General features: G+C 49.2%; 1 protein-coding gene across 5 annotated transcripts in view; it reads right to left on the bottom strand.

The window, feature by feature from the left end:
* DTD1 (D-aminoacyl-tRNA deacylase 1) overlaps positions 1–25137 on the bottom strand; it is a 134600-nt gene that overhangs the window by 7742 nt on the left and 101721 nt on the right. For 3 of the 5 annotated variants that reach the window (XM_003134277.7, XM_085004551.1, XM_085004552.1), the window contains exon 5: positions 3365–3535. In XM_003134277.7, coding sequence (XP_003134325.3) covers positions 3383–3535 — 153 coding nt within the window. In that variant the 3' untranslated portion in view covers positions 3365–3382. Of the gene's footprint in view, positions 1–265; positions 3536–25137 lie in introns of all 5 variants that reach the window. The other 2 variants (XR_014832888.1, XR_014832887.1) reach the window with 2 other exon arrangements.

Raw genomic sequence — 25137 nt, 5'->3', positions numbered from 1 at the left:
CCTGTGTCCTCATGGTTACTAGTCAGATTCGTTTCCGCTGATCCAGCACAGGAACTCTGGGGCTCATTTTCAAAGAAACATGCACCCAAGATTGTGAAGTTTCTCCTTCCATTTTCTTTGGCCTTTTCTTTCTCTCTCAAAGCTGTTCCCTCTAGGGCCTGTGAAGCTCTGGAGGGCTCTTTCCTTTTTTTAAGAAAAGCAAATGCAGGAGTTCCTGTTGTGGCTCAGTGGTAGCCTGAGAACTTCCATATGTTGCAGGTGTGGCCCTAAAAAGACAAAAAAAAAAAAAAAAAAAAAAAAAAGGAAAGAAAAAGAAAGAGAAGCAAAGCAAATGAAAACTGCAGCTCATGGAAGGGACAAGGGGCTGCTGTTTTCCTGTGGAATACAGCTAGTGCCGAGGTCACCTTCTGTCTGTCACTACCTAACTCAGCTTTATAGATATCCGAGTTTCTAGGGGGTGGTTTTGGGGGTCTCCTGGGATGACAAATTCCAGCAGAAGGGGCAATGAAAGTCTACAGGCAGCAAAACGCCCAAATATACCTGTGGAGCAGTGGCTCCTTTGTAGTCTAACCCCTTCAGCGTCTGCAAATCCCAGAGCACGGTTAAAACCCCAGCCCCTCCCAGTTCTCACTGGCGGTGGGAGTCTCAGAGGACTCTCACTTCCAGCCATGCCTGTGCATCTGTGCCAGCCCCCAGGTTTCTGCTGCCATCCCTGGTGTGAAGAACTGCAACAGGACCCCTGCCTTCAACGGTCCCTTCGTGCTCTAGGTCCAAAGCCCAGATGATACTACATACAAATGTGCAAAGATAACATGGCTTCTGCATTTTCACGGGCCCATCCAGATGTCCTCACGAGGCTCCTTCCCACTGAGTAGCAGTGGGCAGAATCCTGAAGCCCCAGGAAAGCTGTCTTGCCCTGGTGTCAAATTGGCCAGATCCTCAGTGGCCCCCTGGGCCCAGCAACCAGCCCTGCATACAGATGCACAACTGCAGGGCCCAGAGGGCCCCAACTGACCTGGCCTCACCTTAACAGACCCTCAGGTCACACCCAGAGGCCAGGTGGAGGTTGTGGCTGAGAGCTGCAGGGACCATCAGTGCTACTTAAGGGCTGAGGCCATGACTCTGGCCTCCTGGATGAAGCCGGCCCCTCACAGCTCTGGGGTCACCTCACCCCTTCCACCAAGACCCATGGCCGACCCAACGGACCCCAAGGCAGCTACAGGGCAGGCGAGCCCTTCCCTGCACCCTGGCTACATGGAGACCCGGCAGCACCCACTCAGCTGTCCCCTTCCACAGCTCTCCCTCCTTCACCTCCTGGCCAGTGTGCGGGGTGTTATGGCTTTTACAGGCCCAACTTTCCCAGCACCATTGAAGGGGATGAGTTTTACTCGTCTAGCAAAGAGAAGAAAAACCAAGGAAGCAGAAATTACATGACCTACTGCCACACAGAAACTGGTAGGATGCAAATAAGAACCTGATGAGTTTCTGCATTACTGCCAGACCTGTTTACTGAGCCTAACAGAAAACTACGAGAGCCGCCTGTGCACTGTCTATATGCAGCATGTTTCAGCCTGGATTTAGGATTTCTGGACCGGGTGCAAATCAGAAGCACTAGCAATATTTCTGATGACAAAACTGACCGTATCAATGATGCTTAAGCCTCATCAAGCATGGGCAGGAGTAGGAATGGAAGTTTTATGTGACAAAATGACATATAAAATGCTGCTGTGTACTCATGAGTATTTAACATGATTTACACACCAAATACCACATTCAAAAGACTCCTAACTCTTACCAACTGTTTCAGTGCATGAATTAAAAACCGATGGCTTTAGGCTGGAGCAACAAGATCAAGAAAAAGGTGGGGCCTGTGACAGTGACAAATGAGGCCGAGTGTGAAGGAACTTTCCCGATTCCAGCCTCACCTTTGCGTGAAGCCCTGAGCAGTGAGCACAGCTGTCAGCTCCCTGTAGCTACATGCAGGCAAAATCACGGTGACCAGGGGAAAGTCAACAGGATATTATAGGATTTACAATCCAACACAGCCCCCTTCAAACTGTGACTCAACAACCATTCTTTTCAAGGTCTCCACCCTGTCTTTGTCCACGTTTGCAAGCTCCAGTGGACCACTATGGACCACTGTGGGCTCCGCAGTATGTCTCAATATCTGGTGGTATGTGTCCTGGAGGACATCTCACAGGTAGACCCCTAACCCCCACCCCCTTCAAGAGGCAGACTCCATCTCATGAATGTTCTTTCTCGCAATCTGGCGTCTCCAGGACAAACCTGCAGGCTGACTTGATGTGAACCACAGTCCACAAGCTCTCGTTCCCTTGATTTTGGCAACTGCCTTGTAAGTGGCCCGTTGCTTCCAGCCCACCGCCCCCACGGCTGCTGGAGTAATGGTGAAACCTCAGATCTGTCAGGTGTACACTTGAGAGCTTCCAAAGGCTCCCCACTACCCCAGGATGAAAGACAAATTTCTCAAAACTGCACACAAGACCCTTGATAACCTGGACCCTTCCCTCCTCCTCCATCTCCCTGGACAACAGCCCACATGTTCAATTCTCCGCCGCCTCTGCCCTGAACTCACCAGCCTGGACCCTCCCCCACAAGGCACGCACCTGCTCTCCTCTCAGCTGAAGCAGCTCATGGCCCTCTCCCCCATCTCATGGTTCCTACACGTCCTTGGAGGTCCCATTCCAGACCCCCCTGCCCCAGGGCCTCCTCTGCTCCCCACCCTGCATTCCCACCACCACACGGCACCGTGCAGTGGGTGACTGTTTCTCTACTTCTCGCTGAACCTGTGAACTCCGGTAGTAGAAGGCTCTCCTTAACGTGTCCTCTGGGGGACTGAACTTGAGCAAAGGGCCATCAGAAGGCTGGGAACAGCTTCGGAGGCCTCTGATTTTCAGGCCGGGGTGACTCCTGACAAGAAGGAAACGCACCTGCTTTGGGAAAAGGGAACCGTAATGCCATGCAGGCCGAAGGAAGGGGGGCAAACAGGACTCGGGAATCAGAGACAAGAGGCGACGCTGACAGTGGCCTGCACTGTGCGCCGAGCTGGAGCAGAGAAGAGGGATCTGCCTGGGGCTCCTGTCTGGACCATGTGCCTGTGAACACTTGAGAAACACTGAGAGCAGCAGCGGTGGTTGGCTGACAGGGGCACACACAGCTTCCGCAAGGGGACCTGGGGACCCCCTAGCCACCCACCACACTCCTCTCTCCATCCTGGAAGGGAGCACCATAAGGAAGCCCTGAATGAACATCCATAAATGAATCGTCTCAAACACCATTCGGTCTGCAGTTCATTACTCTTTGCCTGAATGTGGGAAGATGAAGCCGCCACGCAGGGGGCGCCTACCTGAGCAGCGTCCCAGGCCTACGGCTCCCGCTCCGAGGACACGTCACCCTCAGCCCCGCTGCTGGCGCTGCGGTCTTCTTTGCGAGGAGTGCTTCTTTCTTTGCTTGATTCGGAAGGCCCTTTGGCTCTGGTCTTTTCTTTCCTCTGCTGTTGTTTCTCAAGCTTGGACAGCTGGTTATAAAAAACAAGAACTATTTTACAAATGTAACGTGTCTGTATGTGCAAAAACACCAACGACTTCACAGGCAACCACTGAGAAGGCTTTTTGTCTGTTAACCTGGTGTGTCACCGTGGTATCTGTTCGCTAAGCACCAGAATCCTTAACACAGACGTGTCATACCTGTGATCCCTGTCAGGCTCTCCCCGACAACTCAGACAGTCAGGGGCTATTTGGGGAATGGCCCCCACAACTCAGCCTATCATGGAGTAATTTTTTTTTTTTTTTTGGTCTTTTTTTAGGGCTGCACCCTCAGCATATGGAGGTTCCCAGGCTAGAGGTCAAATCAGAGCTGCAGCCGCCTGCCTACACCACAGCCACAAGCCATACCATATCGGAGCCACGTCTGCGACCCACACACACCACAACTCACTACAAGGCTGGATCCTTAACCCACTGAGAGCAAGGCTAGGGATCAAACACGTATCCTCATGGATACTAGTCCTTAAACCCCTGAGACACAATGGGAGTTCCTGTCACGAGTATTTGAGGAGTGACACCCCCCCCACACACACAACCCAGCCTGTCACAGTGTATTTGGGAAGGGTCCACTAACAGGCTTCTTTGACAGGTTGAACAGAACCTGTAAATGAAAAGACTTTAGGCTGTTATTTTTTTCTTTGATGTCTCTATAGCTTTTTCTAACAGAGCCGTCTTCCCACTTACTGTTTTCTAAAGCGTGATCAAAACACTGCACTACGTGCCGAAGGTAACAGGGAAGCCTTCAAATAAAGTACACGAAGCACATCTAGACATCATCTTGGCTCTTGGTTTGTTCTGAGACTGGAGCCTGATGCATCCACAGCCCAAACCCTGAGTGCTCCCAGCGGCTGTGTGGTAGCTACAGGGACACTGCCACGGGGCCTTTGCAGATTTCCTCCAGGCCACCTGGGGAACATGCTTCTGATACCCAGCCCCAAAGGCACCAGGTCCACTTCTCCCCTGGACATGTCCCCAACTTGCTCAGGGACCACAGATTAGACAGGGTGAAGAGAGATCAGCTGACACTCAGCAGCAACACGGCTGCTCCAGAAAGAAGCTCATGAGAGGAGAATGACCAACTTATGACCCAGGAATTTTCCTGGACAATTTCAAAAAGCCATATGTAACAAAGCCAGACAGATAGCAAGGCTCAGTTTCATGTGTGTCCCAGACCAAGTCTGCAGACATTTTCTATTTCACATTAAAAGGGGGGACACTTAGGGAGGGGCTGGCTCCTCCCTCCTGGTCTCTGCCCCAGATCATCGCTTTACTACAGTCAGACTTGGAGCTAAACCTTTAGATAGATCAATATTCAGCTGGTTTCAATTTGGTCCAGAAAACCACATTTATTGGGAGTTTCCACTGTGGCATGGTGGGTTAAGAACCTAACTGCAGTGGCTCCAGCCACTGGAGTGTGGGTTACATCCCGGCCCGGCACAGTGGGTGAAAGGATCTGGCATTGAGAGTTCCCGTTGTAGCTCAGTGGGCTATGAACCCAACTAGTATCCATGAGGGTACGGGTTCAACCCCTGGCCTCGCTCAGTGGGTTAAGTATCCAGTGTTGCTGTGAGCTGCGGTACGGGTTGCAGACGTGGCTCAGATCCCATGTTGCTGCGGCTATGGCATATAGCCGCAGTTCAACCCCTAGCCTGGGAACTTCCATATGCCACAGGTGCAGCCCTAAAAATAATAATAAATAAATAAATAAAGTAAAATAAATAAAAAATAAAAAAGTAAAGGATCTAGCACTACCAAAGCCACACCATAGGTCACAGCTGTGGCTCAGATTATCCCCAGGCCAGGATCTTCCATATACCCGGGGTGCAGTCATTAAAAAAAAAAAAAAATCTATTAATAGTTGACTTATCTTTCCCACACCCTCTGTATCTGAACAGCTGTGATACACAACTGGGTTGGTTAACATGCTAATTTGATTTTGTGAATGAAGACTTCACACTTCACCTTTGACCCAGATAACCCCCCCAGATAAAGTCCCCACTGTATGCAGTTGTGTATTAGCAAGACCCTAGAAACAACCCACATGTGCACTCATCGGAGGACAAGTGCCCACCATGTGGCACAGTCACACAGAGCCACACTAGAGCAGATCGACGTGAACCCAAACGGGTTAAGTCTTTAAACCCAGGTCACACAAACCAAATCAAGTTTCAGAGGTCATAATGAGAGGATTCCATTTGCACACAGCACTACTTGTTGCAAATGGGCAGAAGCTGGGTGGCCTAGAAGCATCAGACCATCAGTTCACTAGGTGACTTCAGAGGAAAGAGAAGACAAGGGGGTCATAGTGGGATGAATCCGCAGGGCTCCAACCACAACCGGAAGCTTTAACTGCTATAAAAACAAAACCAGATCTAGAACCAGGCTGCTGACCACCACCAGATGTGAAGCGTTGGCTCCTGGCACTCGGACCTGTGGCAAGAAGACACACGGTGTCAGGATGTAAATCAACACGCAGCTTCCTTCATCAGCAAAGTCACTGTGAAAAAGCATCACCACTGAAACCACTGAGCTGTGTGCTTAGTGGCAAAGCTGAGCTCCTTCCAGTCGAGCTCTCCAACTCGCCAGGCCTGGTAACAAAGAGCTCACATCTCGGCCCTGAGGGCAGGAATGATCTGAAGCAAAGATGACTAAATGTTAGCATGTTTTTAATTGAGATGTAACTAGCAGACATTATATTAGCTTAGTTATATTATATTAGTTTCAGGCCCTAAAAAGACCAAAAAAAAAAAAAAAAGGGTAGGATGGTAAATTTTATCTTACGTGTATTTTACAATTTAAAAAATTTGTACTGGAAGTTCCCTTGTGGTGCAGCAGGTTAAGGATACAGGGTTGCTGCGGCTGTGGCACAGATTGCAAATATCTGGGTTCAATCCCTGGCCTGGGAACTTGCACATGCTGTAGGTGTGGCCCAAAAAATTGTATTGAGATATAATTGACATATAACATTATATTAATTTCAGGTGCACACCATAATGATTCAATATTTGTATATCTTGCAAAATGATTGCCACAATAAGTCTAGCTAACATCCATCACCAAAAAAAATTTTTTTAATGATCTTGGGAAACAAGAAGTTGGCAATCCATGCTGGACCCCCTTCCTGTTTTCCTAGTTCATGAAATCCAAACATCTGGAAATCAATGTTCAGCAGGGAACTGTGATAAATTGCCTTCTGTTGCCAGCAGTTTATATTCACATTGGTGTCTGTATGTGTGTTTACACATGTGCGTATCACATACATTCACATAATATCAGTGCCTGTGTGTTTACATGTGTGTATTACATACTCTCACATAATTCACATCAGTGTCTGCATGTGTGTTTATACATGTGTATTACATACATTCACATAATTCACATCAGTGTATATGTGTTTGCATGTGTATTACATATATTCACATAATTCACATCAGTATCTTATGTGTTTACACATGTGTGTATTACATTTTCACATCAGTGTCTGTATGTGTTTACACGTGTGTTTTACATTCATTCACATAATTCACATCAGTGACACATCAGTGCCTACATGTGATTACACATGTGTATTACATATATTCACACACTTTCACACCCATGTGTGTTTACACTTGTGCATATTACATACATTCACACCAGTGCCTGCATGTGTTTACATGTGTATTATGTATGTCTATATCTGCAATTAGAGAGATACTTATACACATACATAATCGTGAACATGTTCAGAGTCAGACACTGAGAAAGCATGATTTAATTTTAATAACAGGCCCTCTAAGTTGCTTCCCTTCTTTAGAGTTAAATATTTAAAAATGTGACTATAACCCGTGACATAGCCAAACCAAAGCTCCCCCAATTGCTAAGACTCAATCTCACGCAAAGGCTTGTTTGTGATCCAACCTGTTACTCACTTTCTACTCTTTTAACGCTATTGAGGAGCCAGATCCTGGGAGGGTGATGGGGAATAATTCCCAATTGAAGCAGGCTTCCCAGAGGCTTTCAGGTCCCTGCAGTGCCCATCTGATTCCGCACTGACTCAGAGGCGCCAGCAGCACTGAGCGAAACTGTGGCAACCTCCTCGTGACCTTCCACCTCAGCCCCGTCCCCAATGGACCAAGAGTGTAAATCATGTGTGATCATTATTTAAGTGACAGGCGCAGCCCAAGTTTCTGTAAACGATGTAATGCTGATTCTCTTCCATTATTTATCTTAAAACAACCCCAACCACATATGGCTCCATGCCTCAAAGTTAAAGTTCTCTGTGAGAACACTGTGAACTAACCTAATAAATTTAAGCCTTTTCTCGGAAAACTTGGAACCCTATGCAGCCAAAATGTGGAATTTACATCTCAAGGCAAGAAAGTAGTTAGGTTTTTTTTTGGGGGGGGGGACAAATGAGGAAGGAAAAGAAGAAAAGAAATTGGTACTGCATATAGACTCATGCAGAATGTCAATGCTTTCAAGTTAACGAGGAGACGCACGTTAAGAACATAAACCACTACAGGTCTGTGAACACAGGACCTACAAACAGTGAAATGGAGTACTTTGGGGGTTTTGTTTGCTTGTTTTATAATCATTTGATAAGAGTGTTCACATTGCAAAGGAGACAGTGTCCAAACCATACAGGCTCTAGCACCTTAAAGAAAAACCCAAAGTTTCCAAAGCCAGCTCTGGGCACAAGACACAACCAGGGGCCAGGTAACCACCCCATGGCCAGCCCAGGCTGCTCATGGTGGATCTCTGAAAAAGGGGTGCCCAACGCAGGGGGACTGGAATACCTGGATCCAAACCTCTCTAGCTCATGCTTAAGAAAATAAAAAAGAGTTACCGTCATGGCTCAGCGGAAATAAATCTGACTAGTATCCACGAAGATACAGGTTCAATGGAACCTGGCCTTGCTCAGTGGGTTAAGGATCTGGCGTTGCCATGAGCTGTGGTATAGGTTGCAGACGTGGCTCGGATCCTGCGTTGCTGTGACTCTGGTGTAGGCCAGTGGCTGCAGCTCCAATTCAACCCCTAGCCTAGGAAACTCCATATGCAGTGGGCGCAGCCCTAAAAAGACAAAAAGAAAGAAAGAAAGAATTTTTTTAATTAAGATGTTCGTGCTGTAATTGCCTAACGTACAAATCAACTAGGTGAACATGGATGTTACAGGGCTCTTCCACAGGGTCTGCAAACCTAATGCCCAGAGGGACCAGGCAGAAGCAAAATGAGTGTAGTAACTGTGTAAAACATTAGGGCATAGTGAAGTCTGTGGCCACAAGGAGAGGACAAGCCTCCCCCTCCATGCCCCACCAGAGCTTGCATTTTTTGTTTACACACACATCTGGACAAAAGTACTTTCGATGGGGTAGGCATGGCCCCCTGGTAGGTACCCTGCTTTGCACTTCTGCCTACGTGATCCCATTTGCTCTGAACAACCCAATAACACTCGTGCTCCCACCAACATCCCACAGAGAAACCACTGTCGGCTGCGTGCACCAGAGTTATCTTCCCAGCTCCCTCCTCACTCCCTGATGGCACAAGCAGCCTTCCAGGTTCAGAAGCGGCACTGCCCGAGCCTGTGATCACATGGGCAGGAGACAGAATTCACAGCCACCAAGACCTGAGGGAGCTCTAGGTGGGCTGCTAAGAAAGGTGTCTCTCCCAAAGGAACACAGGTGCTGGAGACCTGGGGGCAGACAAGGAGCTCTGGAGTGGTGGCAGCTCCCAGGACAAGGAGGGGGCGTCTGGAGGTACACAGAAGTCTCTGGAGAAAGGTAGGGCCGAGCAAGAGGAACCAGTCATCTGCTAGGGAAAGTCACTGAGCTCCTCACTGTTTCAGCCACACTCAGGCAGGTCTGGAGCAATTGCAGCTGAAAGCCCATCAAGGCACATGAGAAATGGACCCTCATAAGGTAGGGGCTTGCTCACAGCATTGTTCACAGCGTGCAAGTGGCAGAGATGGGACCAAACTCCAGGCCTCCAGACACCTAACTCTGAATTCCTTCCAGGGGGACACATGCCCTTCTTCCTTCATCTTCTAACTTTAAGAGATATTTACTGGGCCCTGGCTACACATCATGCCCTGTTCTAGGTGCCAAGGACACAGGAGAAGCAGAGCCCCTGGTTCCCGGGCTGACTGTCCACCACACAAACACTAAGCGATCTCCATTTACAAGCCAGGCCCTGTTCTTAGCCCTTGGCACATACAAAGGGTACTGTGATCATCCTTGTTTTGAAGCTGGGGGTGCTGGAAACCCCCACTCTGCCTGGATCACACAGCAGTCCAAGCCATCACCGCTCACTGTGCTTGTCCTCACTGACAGAGAACATACAGGAACCTCAGGGCCACCTCCCTTTGCCAAATTAAAGAGAAACTGGCCCCAGCACAGATCCTGCTCCTTGGTGGTTTAGCATCAAGCTGCTGCAGGACCTCAGTGTGACCGTTATGTTTCTACCCTGATGGCAGGGGAATCAACCGCACCAACCATTCACCTTAAATGAGCCAGAAACAAGGCTGGAGAAAGAAGCAGGATGGGGAAGCCCCAAAGGCAAGGAGGGCCTAGTGGGAGCTGTCTAGAGGGCCTGGTCCTGACCTCAGGAAAGGCCCCGTGCGGGGTCAGTGGCAGTGGAGGGCCAGATGGGGTGAGGTGATAAGGGACCATCACGAGCAGGGAGTTGCCCAAGAAAGCAGTCAGCATCAGAGCATGGCAGCAGGAACACAGGGTGGCCAGAGTGTGGAGTCCGTCCAAGGTGGGGGCAGGTTCAGGGAGGTTGGGAGAAGCTGACAGAGGCAGGTCAGGGAGGGCTGATGAAAGCAGGGCTGAGGGTGGGATGGGCGTCCAGGTGGAGGGAGGAAGAGGTGTGCCCACCCCAAGCCTCTGTGCGTTCACTCCTCCCACTGGGCACGGTGAGGAGAGCACAGGCAGTGCAGGCTGCCCGAGCAGAAGCCGACGGGCAGGAGTTCCCATTGTGGCTCACTGGTAATGAACCCAACTAGTAACCATGAGGTTGCAGGTTCAATCCCTGGCCTCATTCAGCAGATTAAGGATCTGGTGTTGCCGTGAGCTGTGGTGTAGGTCGCAGACAGGGCTCAGCTCTAGCGTTGCTGTGGCTGTGGTGTAGGCTGGCAGGCAGCTGCAGCTGTGATCCAACCCCTAGCCCTGGAACTTCCACGTGCTGCGTGTGGCCCTAAAAGGCTAAAGAAAGAAAGAAAGGAAGGAAGGAAGGAAGGAAAGGAAAGGAAAAAAGAAAAAAAAAGAAGGCGACAAGCAGAGGTGACTGAACCAGAACATCAAGGGCTGCCTAAGAAGAGACTGAGCAGCAAGAAGCCAAGAAAAGTCGGAGTCAAGCCAGAAAAAGCCAGAAGGGGGAGAGGAGCGAGGCCAGAGGGTGCAACATCTGAGGTAAGGGAAGTGGAGTTGGGTCGGGCACTGCCAGGGCAACCATCACCAAAGCCTGGGGCACAGAGCAGCCATGGCAATGCCACATGGCTGGCTGGGGGATTGGGTGTCCCCAGGAGCAAACCTCTCCGGGACTCCTCAGTAACAAAGACGGTAAAGGCAGACCACGGTGCAGTGCCCATGAAACATGGATGAAGGGGTGTAGGGAAGACGGAGTGACCTGTAACAGGCTTGGCGGGGGCTCAGTCTTTGCCTCTGTCCCCAGCACAGGACAAGGAACTGGTGGTGGGATCCACACAATGGAGGTGCGACAGGGGAGGACTGGGGAGGGACCTGCTCCTGGGACAGGAGCATTTATCTCTTAAGCTGTGGCAGGTCACTGGAAAGAGACACAGAGAGCCTGGGGTAGCCCATGTACCCTCCCTGCATCATCTGATTTTCGGTAAATGACGGGCCATTACCTGCCCGGGATGCCGTGAGGATGGCGCTCTGAGACATGTGTGTTACTCCTGCCTTCCTGGTCCTTCACACTCAAAAGAGTGCTTCTAAAGCATCTTTAAAGACAGATCTCTTTACAGTGTGGCATGATCCAGTGGACGATGACATAAAATGTGTCATGAAGCAGCACCTCCAGGCTTCCCAGACCCTAGTGAGCTCCCAGGGACCCAGATGAGGAGACTGGCAAACTCCACGCTCCATGCACGGTTAGACTCTGGGCCTCCCGAGGATTCCATTCCTTTAGGAGAAGCTCAGGTGAGGCTTCTACTCTGCAACTGGTACCATCCATCCAGGCTGGAGGGGCTCAGAAGGAGCTGCAGAGAGATTTGTGTCTGCTGTTGCCACCACCTGCCCGACAGGCACAAGAAGCAGGGTTTTTTGGTTTTTGTTTTGTCTTTTTGTCTTTTTCTAGATTCCCAGGCTAGGGGTTTAATCGGAGCTGTAGCCACTGGCCTACACCAGAGCCACAGCAACGCAGGGTCCGAGCCGCATCTGTGACCTACACCACAGCTCATGGCAACGCTGGATCCATAGCCCACTGATCGAGGCCAGGGATCGAACCCACAACCTCATGGTTCCTAGTCAGATTCATTAAACACTAAGCACAATGGGAACTCCTAGAAGCAGTTTTGGAGGGTTCTAGAAAAGTGATTTCTCTGCAATCATTATAGAAAACAGGTGCCCAGGAATCTCTCACGTAAGGATCACTCAGAGTGAGATGGTGTCAAATCTGCTACCAACAGGATTTGGAGAAATGATGTGAAAAATTACAGCTTTCTGTGGACGTTTCTGTACATTCTCATGAGTTCCACGACAACCATTTCAGGTCTTTCTCTACTTCCTTTTTAGACTACAGTTGACTAAAAGCAGCATCTCCTTCCCAAAAGGGCCATGAACATATCTGAAGTCTTAATTTCAGCCTTTGAAAGTCTGTCTTCACATTGGAGAAGTGACCCCTTGGACTGTGACAACCAATTTGTCACATTGAGCATTCCGAGAAACCAAAAGCAGATATTATTATCCCCAGATTGTTTCTGAGGGCCATGGAGGTGGAGTCAGTTTCGAAAGCGCACTCAAGGCCACGTCCAGGCAGCAGCCAGGCTGGGAAGGATGCCAGGCCCCCAGACTCCTGGCCTTACCCGGACAGGGCTTCTGAGGTTAGCCACAGGTCCGGGGCAGCCAAGCCCACTCTGTTCTTGCTAGAGCAATGCCAGGGTCAGCCCTGTCTTTGAGTTATTTTCATGCTGGTTATGTCCTGCCAGGCTGCTCTGTCCCGCACATAAGCAAAATCTAATTAGAGAGTGAAGAAAATAACAAAAGAGGAGCTCAAGCCCCATGAAGTCAGTTACTAGGATTTTTATAGACCGTGGTATAGATGGAAAAGTTCTGTTCCAACTGCCCCTTGCAAAGATTCCAAGAAAGTCTTACGGTACGAGTCATAAAGATCAAATGTCTCCTTTGCAATTACATTTTAGAACACCACAAGGTAAGAGTGCTCCGAGGGTGCTGGCCCACACCTGTGGCCCTGCTAATGTCAGGAGACACAAGTGGGCCATCACAGAAAGTGCAAAGAAAGGACACGCCTGGCACATCCCCGCAGAAGTAAGGACGGGAGTTAAAGAACAAACCCTTTTGAATAGCCTTAGAACCTTCATGCCACGACGCTCCCTCTTTCCTGTGTCCACCAGCTTCTACCACCAGTAATAGATGTCCTGATGGTGTTGAGTCACTTAAACCAGCCTATGTGACCACCCTTGCACTCAGCAGATAAAAGGAGCTGACAACTGATCCTTGTTTGCTGACCAACTTAATGCATTCAAGGCAATAAGTAAAACATGCCAGAGCAGATGCAACCTTATACCAGGTCCTAAGTCCTTGTGTTTGGAAGGAAAAGACCTTTCCTTTAGCCTCCTAGGCCTCCCCACAGTCTTAAAAGGCTGACTCAAGAGTCAGTGGTTAGGAAGTACTGATACAGCTAAGAACTAGTTACAACAGTCTCCATAATGTTATGCCCTGCCTTGGCCCACAAACTTACTCTAATTGGCTTTTCACAAATGATCTCTTCCTTGCTTAACTACTTTCCTTTGGTAATGGTTACTTTCTACTTAGAATGATACTGCACCTAGCATTTTCTTTTGTAACTGGAACACTCCCTAAACCCCCTCCCCTGTAAGCAATCTTCTTTCCAGAAAAAAAGTCAAGGAACAATGACCCTGAAGACAACCAGAAATCATCACCGACCCACTGACACCAGGCTTGACAACTCTGAAATGATCTATGGAGGGAGAATAATACTGACACCTTAATCAATAACCCTGTCTTCCAAACTAAACCTATAAAACCCCTTGCTATCCCTTCTCAAGGCAGGACACAGTTTTAAAGGTGTTAGCCAGCTGTGGCCTCCTGTGCCTGGCAGAGCAATAAAGCTGTTCATTCTGCTTTGCCCAAAACTCTGTCTCCGAGACTTAACTGGCGCCGGTGCACAGAGGCCACGTTTTCAGCTACACAAACAGAGGTAAGTAGCCCATTGACAGCAAACCCTCTGTCCCTGGGGGTTTAGGTGGAACCGCTGGACCTCTCTGGCCCCTGTGCTCTGCTGGCCCACACAGCCTGGAGGCAGCCTTCCAGCGCCACAGTGGAGGCAGTAAAGCCCCAGGGCCTGGAAGAGCGACCAGAGTGGCCCACTGCTCCTCCAGGTCAGGCAAGGACCTCAGGAGCAGACGCCTTGGGGAATGATGGAGGCCAGCTCAAACTCCAGGACAGGGCACTCGCCCCCACCCACCCCCGCCCACCACAAGTCCAATGCCCGGCGTCAGCCCACGCTGCCCTCAGCAGTGGGACATCTTGAGTTCCTGGAAACTCCTGGGTCCATGATCTTTTGCTTCTCCCTGTTTCTTTCTACTACGGACAGGCCAGCAGGGCAGAGGGTGGGAAGGGAAAGAAGACAAAGCAAATTCTAATCAGCAAACGGAACCAGCAACACTTCGAGAAGATGGAAGTGTGAATCTACCATGGAATTAGAAGCAATCTGTAGAAACCTACTTCCACGGACCACCTCTAGTTGACTAAGCCATTTCTTAAAAAGCAATTGCAATGTGTATCTGGGCAATTTGTTTTATCGCATTGTAACCTGATATAATTTCATATTATGTATTAATTCTAAAAGCTTCTTTTCAAAAGACTGTCCTTGCGTAATGGAAACTCTGACAGAACATTCAAAGAGGATGTTTCTACACACACCGAAGCGCCTGCCATTATGTCAACTGTCGTGTTGTGTTATTTTTAAATCAACTGGCTGCTTAATGAAAACATTACGAAGCAAAGTACACACATGGTAACGAATTTTCATACATTATTAACTCTGCTTGAGGTTTTTGTGGGAATTAAAAAAGAAAAAAAAAAAAACAGGGAAGCAGGCATCTGTTCCCATCTGAAATCATGCAAGCTAATTTTATTTTCTAATTCCCCATTGTTTACAAAAACCCTTTTAGGCATGCAAAAGTGGTGGGTGAGGGGGGCGTTGGGCTGTCTTTCGCATTATTCTTACTCAGCTGTGTCCCCTGCTCTTCCCTGCGCCTCAGGCACACTCTGGAGTGGCTTGGTAGAGGCCTGTCTCAGGCTAACATGGGATCAAGGTCAGCTCAGGCATGTGTTTCTCTACCAGTGCAGCTGCCCTCGTATCCTCCAGGTTAGCGGCGGCAGCAGAGGGTGTCAGGGTCCGCTATGCCCCCAAACCAGACGTCACCTGCAGTATCGGGGGGACAGCCGTCTACAGCCCGAGCTCCTGCACCTGCTGCCTGAAGATGCGGCTGGCGGGGGTGGGGTGGGGCAGGGCAGGAGCATCTGGAGAGGGCACCTCTAGCGGGGAGGAAGTGAGATCTGAGGGCTTCCCTTCCAGTTCCTCACGCAACACTGTGCCAACTCTGAGATGTGTTCTACGAGGTCCCCCAGGTACCCAGGGGTCACCAACACACTTTTGCAAGCTCCCCCTCCCTGTCTCAATTCCTGGGAAGACTTCCTAAATTGACTACCTGGACCTATGCCAAAATTCACTTCATGGGGGACCCAAAGCAGAAGTATTTTAAATGCTTTGAAATAAGCCACAATTTAATGTGATCATTCGTTACGTGTAACTAGTTTGTCACTGGCCCTTTGTTAACCAGTACCTACACTGGTTGGCATGCTGGACACTGCAGGGCCACGGGGATGTTTAGGATGCCATCCCCACTCAAGGCGCTGAGAGATGCAGGATAGCCCTGTGACATTTCACCATATATACGCTAATTCTTTGAAGACTGGTCACCCATAATATACATGGCAAACTATATATTCTAGCAGCCAGGATTTTTATTGCCCTCCACTCCCTAACCCCACTAGGAACAAGATATCGACTGCATTTCTACCACGTTCCAAACCTTTATCACACCAAGGCCTGGCTCTTCCCTCGATGGGGGCTAACAATAAAATTGCAAGAGTAATGGACAAGGAGTAACCATTTCCCCTCCACCGAAAAAGCAGCAGAGGCCCTAGTACCCAGGAGGCCAGAGTCTGGCCTTCCCCCACTCCTCAGGCCGAGCGATCGGCTCTCCTTCCTCCTCCCGGCCTGTGTGCACATACCCAGTCCAGGCAGAAATAACAGGCACCTAACAGTCAACATCCACCTTCAACCTGAGTCTACATTGAGCTCACTGCTGGCACATGTCTGGTTAACAATCACAAGCTGGAGCAAAGTTTAAGGAGACACTAGAACAATTTCAATTTTGGTATTCCAATGCGTAATTGGTAACAGAAAACTGTTCATAAGCATTTTAAATCAACAGTGCTCTTTAAATGATTCAAAATGTTTCTTCAATTTGCATGATTCTTTAAAAAGGGAGGGGAGACCTTTTCTCTGCCCCACTTGGTCTTATATTTTGTACAAATGCCAAGAGAGCAGATCTAGAACAATGACGAATTCTTGTGCAAAATAACAATAATCCAGAAGAGAGGAAGGCGTGGGACGCAGAAAAACAGTGCACATGACTTGGGGGAGAAATCAAGGCCAGGATGCTCAGCAGCAGGGGGACCACCTGTCCACTGGGGAGGAGGCCAGGAGGGGGCTTCAGAGGGCGTGTCCCACAGAAGGGCCTCTAGAGAGAAGGCCTGGGCAACAGGTCTGGAGCAGGAGGGAAAAAAGTGGTGCTTCCAACAAAATTTCACAAAGAAACAAAAAAAGAACACATACGCATAACTGTGCCACCTTGCTGTACAGCAGAAAGTAATACGACGTTGTAAATCAACTACACTTCAATAAAATTTTTTTTAAAAAGAAGAAAGAAAAGACAAGTACATATTGCCAGAAAAGCAAAGGGTTAAATAAGGAACGAAAAAAAAAAAAAGCACAGGATACAACTTGGGCTCTGTTACAGAGTCACGACAATATAAATACCATTAATTGGTTCAGTTAAAATGATATCATAACACTGGAAAGGTAGAGGGGGTATGGCATGAACAACACTAACTCCTCATCTACGGTAGCATGAAATACATAATGTCAGAATTTAATTCATCAAGAAAAAGTAAAAGTTCATTACATAGGGATAGAGCGGTTAAGCATCCAAAGAAACAGCTTAAAATACGTTCAAGGAACTTGCTTGTGGGGAAGAGGATAAGGATGAGGGAAAATAGGCAGAAAAGGTTATTTTTCTTTACAAGTCTATGTACTATGTGGCTTTATCTATGCACATAGTTAATAAGCAATTTAAAATTTATTTAAGGAAGAAAACTCATACAGTGGATACAGTTAATAACAGATCCAACTCTAGGGAAGAAAATTAATGATTCAGAAAAATTAATTCATGTAATCTGTCCAATACTGAGAGGAAAAGACAATATGCAGGGAGTTCTTGTCGTGGTTCAGCGGTAACGAGCCCAACTAGTATCCATGAGGATGTGGGTTTGATCCTTGGCCTCACTCAGTGGGTTAAGGATCTGGTGTTGCCATGAGCTGTGGTCTGGGTCACAGATGTGGCTCAGATTTCATGCTGCTGTCACTGTGGCGTAGGCTCCAATTAGTCCTCTAGCCTGGGAACTTCCATGTGCTGCAGGTGCGGCCTAAGAAGTAAAGAAAAAAAAAAAAAAAAAAGGCAACCCAAACATCCCATACCAACCAGAATGTTCCCAAACTCACAACTATTCAGAGAGTATTATGGCATTTCCCACCCTTTAAAAAAAAGCATAAATAAATCACTCACAGAAGAACTCCAACCTTTTAAGAGAGTAATAATGGAAACTGTATCAAGTTTTACAAGTCCCAAAACTAATGGGTGAAGAAAATATAAAATGTAAACGAGAAATTAATCAAACTTCTCAGGATCTAAAATTCAGATTCAAAAGCAATTCTTCTTTTAATGAGAAGAAATGCAAAAACCTAATACGCGTATGAAAAAAGAGTTCAACTTCACTAGCAATTAAATTTATGCAAATAAAAACAATGAGAAATAATTTATGATTCATCAAGCTGAAAAGAATTAAACAATGATAATTCTCAGCCTTTGCAAACCTTTAAGGAGAGAAATATTACATTTTGGTGATGGTGAGTAAATCTGGACTTTAGGGGTGCAATTTGGCCAAGCACATTTCAAAGCACTAAGTATATGCAAATTATGACCCAGAAATTTCTCCTCCTGGGATTTATCTTGTGGAAAATAAGTGGCTTAGTGCACAAAGATACATGCCAAAGGGTCAATGCCTTGCTTTCTGTAACAGTAAAAACTGGAGCAATCTACATGTCCACAAAAAGAGACAATTTAAATACATTATGAGACATTCAGTACAGAACAATTTACCATTTGAGGTGTTGCTAGGAAAATTTAGGGCTGCGGCCATCCAAACCTAGAATTCCCACCTCTTCACCAACTAAAAAAAAAAAAAGAGTAAATTCTGGGGAACAGTACACTCAGCTGTGAGGGCCTGTTCCAGGGCGGAGGGTGTTGAAACACGAGTGCCCCCACAAGGCTGAGGTGACAGAAGAGAGTGAGTACAGGAGACATACACAGAAGAACCCGTCTGACAAGCCCTCAATAAGACACACAAGGTGCTGAAGCCGTCTGGGAGGGAGGGACGGACGGGTGACCAACACAAAACGCAGGAGGGGGTGTCTCTGGGCGGGGTGGCGGGGGCTGTGAGGGGGGCACAGGAAGGCCCCTGGGTGCGGCTCTGGGCTCAAAGTGGGAGGCTGAGCCTTGGATGCTTACCTTCACCTTGTGCCTTTTACACACACATGTGTTACCACAAACGTTCTCAGTTATCAGATACTATGCATTAAACACTTTTTAGAACACACACGAGTGGAGTTCCATCGTGGCTCAATGGTAACGAACCCGACTAGCATCCATAAGGATGCAGGTTCAATCTTTGGCCTCGCTCAGTGGGTTAAGGATCTGGTGTTGCTGTGAGCTATGGTGTAGGCCAGCAGCTGCAGCACCAATTTGACCCCTAACCTGGGAACTTCCCCACATACCACAGGGGCAACCCTAAAAAGACAAAAAAAAAAAAAAAAAAAAAAAAAAAAAGAACACATATGAGTGACACCACCTCGTTTTCAGCCACTGCTTTGCCCAGACACTTCCAACAATCTGACTTGCCTTCAAACAGAATATCTAAAGAGATAAAAACTGCCGACCACAAACTTAGAATTCTCAAGTATTGCAGCCGGTCAGAAAAACAAAGTACTCTCTAGTAGTGTTATTATGACACCTCTTTGAATTTAATTAAACCCTCAGCTCCAGGCACTCCTAAGCCTACCCAGCCTCGGGACCCACATGTAAACACCCCACGAGGAGCCAGGAACACAGTGGGCAAAGTTTCTTGGAAATCTACTGTTTGTCATCCCTACTATTTACTTCTAAGAAGTATCAGCAAGCCACCAGGATACTCTCATGAAGCCTCTGTGTGGGAGGAAATGACTTATAAAAGCATCTGTTGTAGTTTCAGTACAAACAAGAGCTCTCACTCCACCAGTCCTGAGAGGTCTTTGTCATCAGCCAGGACTCCTTTTTCAGGAGATGTCTTCCCTCCTGAGGGGAAGCTGGCTGACAAAGAAGTGAGAGAGCAGAAGCAAGGCTCAGAGCCACCTAACCCTTGTGACTCTTCTTCCTCAAAATACACCTGTAAGCAGACAGACCCGGGATAGTGCAGGTGCTTCTCCAAACACATCAGCACCGCCCTGCACTGGAGAAAGACCCGTTTTATCTCCAACAAGTGCTGTCATTGATGTTCTTAGGCAAAAAAGGTCCCAAAAAGATTTGACAGCATTACGGCCAAGCCACTAAGGTTATTCGGCTTCTCTCTACTTTCCAGATTCCCATATCCAGACACCAAAACAGAGGGGTTGGGCAGCAACATCCTGTGTGGGAAAATGGCTGGTCCTTTGCAGCTCCACGAGGCTCCAAGCATCTCCTGGGAGCAGCTGGAAAAGCAGACCTGCAGGATTTGAACCTGCCTTGTAACAGACCCAGGAGTTCACGGGCACCTTCAGTTCGTAAGAGCGCTGGGCTCAAGGGCTTATCTTAAACTGAAGATGCAGAGGGAGCACCGCTTTCAGTTAGATCACAGCAAGTGGCTTTGGAGAGAGGCTCTTAGGAGAGAAACCTGCTCCCATCCCCCAGTCCTGCCTGCTGCTGCCGTGAAGCAGGAAGCCCATTGGGCTGCCTCCCATCCTCCCAGCTCCAGGGGAAACTTTCAGGCAGCCCATCCCACCAGCCTTACAGCCGAGGGGTTCCTGAGGTCCAGCAAGTGGTTTAAGCCAGGCAGAGAGGCAGGGTTATCAGTGGAGGACCAAATCTAAACACATTACACGCACGTGCACGCACATGCTCATGAGCTTGCTTGTCCATGTGTGTGTGCGCGTGCGTGCACACACACACACACACACACACACACACACACACACACACACACACAGAGAAAAGAGCCCTCTTCCAGCACCAGCCTCCCTCTGCCTTGCCTCTAGCCACTGCTCCTCAAAGGTCCTCCCGCAGAACTTTCCCTCTGCTGTACCCTACTGCCCACCCCCCACTTCCCTCCTTCCCCGCATCCCCAGCACATCACAAGCTGGGACCATGCCACCTTCTGCCCCTCTGACCTCCACGGAGTCCCTTGTCACACAGTCTCTGGCCCAGGCCTCACCACCAGCCAGGGCAACACTGTTTCTAGTCAAGCCCCCCACCTCACACTCCCCGGGCTTCTTCGCCTTCACAAAATAACATCCAGACACACCACTCTCTCCGCCATCAGCCCTGTGCGTAGCTTCTCTCCAACTCTCCATTTCATCTCACCCATCTTGCCCTTCTCCTCTGGCCACACTGCCCACAGAAAACCCCTCTCTGTGACCACGTTGGGGGCATTTTCAAAAAGGAACCCCCCCACCAGCCCCATCAAAGAAGGGGGGGAGGCTCGGATTCTAGGCCTTCCACACCCCTGTCAAGGGCAGCTCCATTCTGTCTGCTTTATACATGGGTTCTGCAGGAGCTTTTAGCTAAAACACAAGATTCCACACCCCGAGGTTGGAAAAACATCTCCAGAGACAAACCACCTAACAGTGCTCATTGCTCCTCATGTCCCCTCAAACTGTCCTGGACTGGGCCACAGTCATCACCCCCTGCAGCACCATTCACAAGAGCCAGAAAGTGGAAGCAGGAATTTCCACCGTGGCTCAGAGAAAACAAATCTGATTAGCATTCATGAGGACGCAGGTTCCATCCCTGGCCTCCCTCAGTGGGTCAAGGATCTGGTGTTGCCGTGAGCTGTGGTGTAGGTCGCAGACGCAGCTGGGATCTGGCGTTGCTGTGGCTGTGGCATAGGCAGGCAGCTACAGCTCCGATTCGACCCCTAGCCTGGGAACCTCCATATGCCGTGGGTGGGGCCCTAAAAAACAACAACAACAACAACAACAAAATGGAAGCAACACCAACGTCCACCAACTGGCAAAAGGCTAAACAAATGTAGTCCAGCCACACAATGGAACATCACGTGGAGGTGACGAGGATGCAGGACCCACACCCTACAAGATGACGAGCAGTGCAGATACAAGAAGTGGAAAAGCCAAGCACAAAAGGCATAATTGCAGCCACCAGAAATGGTGGCAACAGGCAAATCTACAGAGATGGAAGAGGCTGGGGAGGATGAGGAGATAGGGAGTGACAGCTTCAGGGCACAGTAGGGGTTTCTTTCCACGCTGCTGGAGGTGTCTAAAATCAGCTGCGGGGGATGGCCACGCGACTGTGCATAAATGACTAGAGTCACTGAATTTAAGTGGGTGAGTTGTATAGTCCATGGATGTCACCTCAATAAAACTGTTTAAAAACCAGTTACTCCCCATGAAGAAGCTTCGAGGGTCCCTACTCCCAACAGGGCCACGCTCAGGCTCCTCAGCGCCTTTTGGAACCGGCCTCGCTGCTCCCCCAGCTCGTTCCCACTCCCTCACCTTGCCATTCCTGCTCTAGGCTTTCCGAACTCGCCACCACCCCCGGCCTGCTTCCTGCCCAGGCCCACACTCATGCCCAGACCCCCCGGGTCACCCCCTCCTCCATGTTCTCAGGGCACAGTCTTGGCCCCACCCATGGGGGCGCCAGGAGCACACACAGCCTGGGGCGCCCTCAAGAGCTCAGAGTCAATAGCCTTTGCTTTCTGCACAAACTCTGGCTGGGTCCCCATGCAGGAAGAGAGTCCTGGGCCCTAGACCACCACTATGCCATGGCCCATGACGCCCCTGCCACTCCACACCTCCCCATTGTCACAGGAGGCCACATGTCATCCTTACTAGCTCTGGGCTCCAACCCTCCATCTGCTTCTCTGGGAGAAGATAAAGTCACTTCCAACCCCCTCCTCCAGCCCCGGGGCAAATAACGTCTTAGGAAAACACTGTCCCTATCTCCTTTCTACTGAACTGAATAAAGTAGAATAAGTGGCATTAAATCATATCGAAGCAGAGTTCCTATTCCAGTGCAGTGGATTGAGAATCCGACTGCAGCGGCTTAGGTTACTGTAGAGGCGCAGGTTTGATCCTCTGCCTGGTACAGCGGGTTAAAGGATCGGGCGTTACCACAGCTGTGGCATAGGTTACAGCTACAGCTCAGATTTGATCCCTGGCCTAGGAACTTCCATATGCTGCAGGTGGGGCCATTATTGCATCTGGAGTTGATAAGCAACAAGATCCTGCTGTATAGCACAGGGAATTATATCTAGTCACTTATGATGGAACATGATAGAGGATAATGTGAGAAAAAGAATCTCTCTATATATATACACATGTGACTGGGTCACTTTGCAGTACAGTAGAAATTGACAGAACACTAAACCAACTATAATGGGAAAAAATCATTTAAAGAATATAAATTAAAAAAAAAAATCCTATAGAACCCCCCAGGACTAAGTCTAGATCTTCCTCAAAAGCCAAAGGAGCAAGTCTCCCTGTTGAGACCAACTTTACAACCCAAGCAGAACCCCCATCGTGCCAAAGGGGTACCCTCAAAAGCATCTCCATGATTTTAGTCTCTTCAGCGCCGTACACAAGCACCTAAATTTCAGTGACAGCAGCTGACGTTTACAGATGATCAACTGGCTGAATTATGTCAACAATCTGGTAAAAGCCTGGAGTGGCAACGCCCCCCATCACTGCTACATTTTGGGTAATACATTACTTGTACAATGTAATTTCATGATGAGAATTAAAGTAAATATGGGGCTCAGAGGCCAACAAATAAATTGCATGATTTCCAATTATTAAATCGAGAAGATCAGGAACATTTCTGGACAAACAGATGAAGAATGAGTTTGACGAAGCATGAAAAGAAAATGTCTCTGCTGTCACCAAGAAGGTCACACTGCAAAGACAAATGTTGAAAACTTCAGGTTCAATCAACTATTCAGACCGTCTGTGCCAGAGGCCTTCCCGGGCCACACCTGTGCACCCAGACATGTCCCTGGCCCTGTGGACCCCCAAAGAAGTGAGGCAGCTGAACCGAAGTGTGGAAGCCTAGTGCCTCCCAGGGTCACATTTCTCGAGAAGGGCAGGGCAGACCACACTGGATTCCTGACAGCTCACCCGTGTCAAGGCAATGAAGACCTCTAACAAGGACCCATTCTCCTCGAAGTCCTGCCAGGTCCAGAGAAGGATGCAGAACGAGAGGTAACAGACCTGCCCTGGAGGTCTGGGCACTGCCAAACTCAAGGATCCCGAAGTCCCGGTTGGCGCCCTTGAGAAGAGGTACAGCCCTGCCCACATGAGCAGGAGAAGGGAAAGAGCAGGAAGGGAACCAGAGATAAAGCAAAAGAACATCCAGGGAGGAGAGATGCTGAAGAATGAGGACCAATGAGACATGGTCAGAGGACCAATGGACGTGGTCAGACGGTAAAGATGGGGACATGAGCCCTGGCCGATGACCCCCAGGCCAACAAGTGCACCGAGGACCTGCTCTGGCCAACCTAGACCAGGACATGGGGCAGCTCGAGCACATTCACGGCCACTGTGCCCCTGTTAGGTCCTTGCCCAGCTCCTGACCGCATGGCCAGCTCCTGGAAGGAGCATGATGGCTGCTGGGCAAACTGGACAGCCCCGGCCCCAGCTCTGCACAAGGACCTCAGGAAGATTCTGAAAAGAGGACACTTTTGAAGGAGCAGAAAGAACACGGGCATCTATAATTAAAGCTCTTCTGCTGTCATTAGGTCCACAAAGTCAGACAACCTACATACACTAAACAGTTCTGGAAAAGCCAAGGGGACACACACGAGGCAGAGAAAGCAGCCAGAAGACAGCACAAAGAGGCGTTTTCAAAGAGTAGCCTCTTGAAGGTCCCGTCATGGCGCAGCAGAAACGAATATGACTAGGATCCATGAGGTTTCGGGTTCAATCGCTGGCCTCACTCAGTAGGTTAAGGATCCGGTGTTGCCATGAGCTGTACTACTATAGGTCGCAGACGTGGCTCAGCTCTGACTTTGCTGTGGCTGTGGTGTAGGTTGGCAGCTGTAGCTCTGATTCGACCCCTAGCCTGGGAACCTCCATATGCTCTGGGTGCAGTCCTAAAAAAAAAAAAAAAAAAAAAAAAAAGAGTGGCCTCTGCAAAGAAGGCCCGGGGGCGGGCCTCAGCATCGGAGGCTGCAGTGACCCCTGCCCACAGCTCCCGCAGCTCCTTCCAGTCAAGGCCCAGGGAAGAGGGGTCATGAGGGAAGGGACAGTGAAACAGAACAGTTGGGACAGTAAAACAGAACAGTTATGACAGTGATTCCACAACAGGAGATCTAGTGACACTCACAGCACAAGAGCTCTGCAGACCCTGCGCTGACATCTCAGTGGGGTGGCGAGGAGGGAGGCTGGTCCTGGGAGGGCTTCCCTACAGGTAAAAGATGTTCCGGGTTCTGTGTGAGGCAGTGTATGGCCCTGACCTAAGGTGAGACCAGGCAGGCAGGGTGGGCACGGGAGACAGGGACCCAGCACACCTGCAGGTCTGGAACATGGGAGTCTGGGAGGTCCAGTGAGCCCACTGAGCTCTGTGAGTAGGGAAGACGAAGCTTCTTCCAGATAGTTCCTCAGGTCAACTCCATGCTGACTTGGGATCCGACGACTCCCACCCCCACCCCTGCCACAACCCCACTGGGACATAAAGGGCTACCTAAAACCCAGACAGAGGGAGACTGCAGAGCGGCAAGGCCAG

Source organism: Sus scrofa, chromosome 17 (assembly GCF_054392235.1).
Source record: "Sus scrofa isolate SSC_HxYL_T2T_F1_AM1 chromosome 17, Sscrofa_HxYL_maternal_Yorkshire_Landrace_v2.0, whole genome shotgun sequence".
NCBI classification, from domain to species: Eukaryota; Metazoa; Chordata; class Mammalia; order Artiodactyla; family Suidae; genus Sus; species Sus scrofa.
The sequence above is the reverse complement of the archived record's forward strand: the minus strand, read 5'-3'. Positions and strand labels throughout refer to the sequence as shown.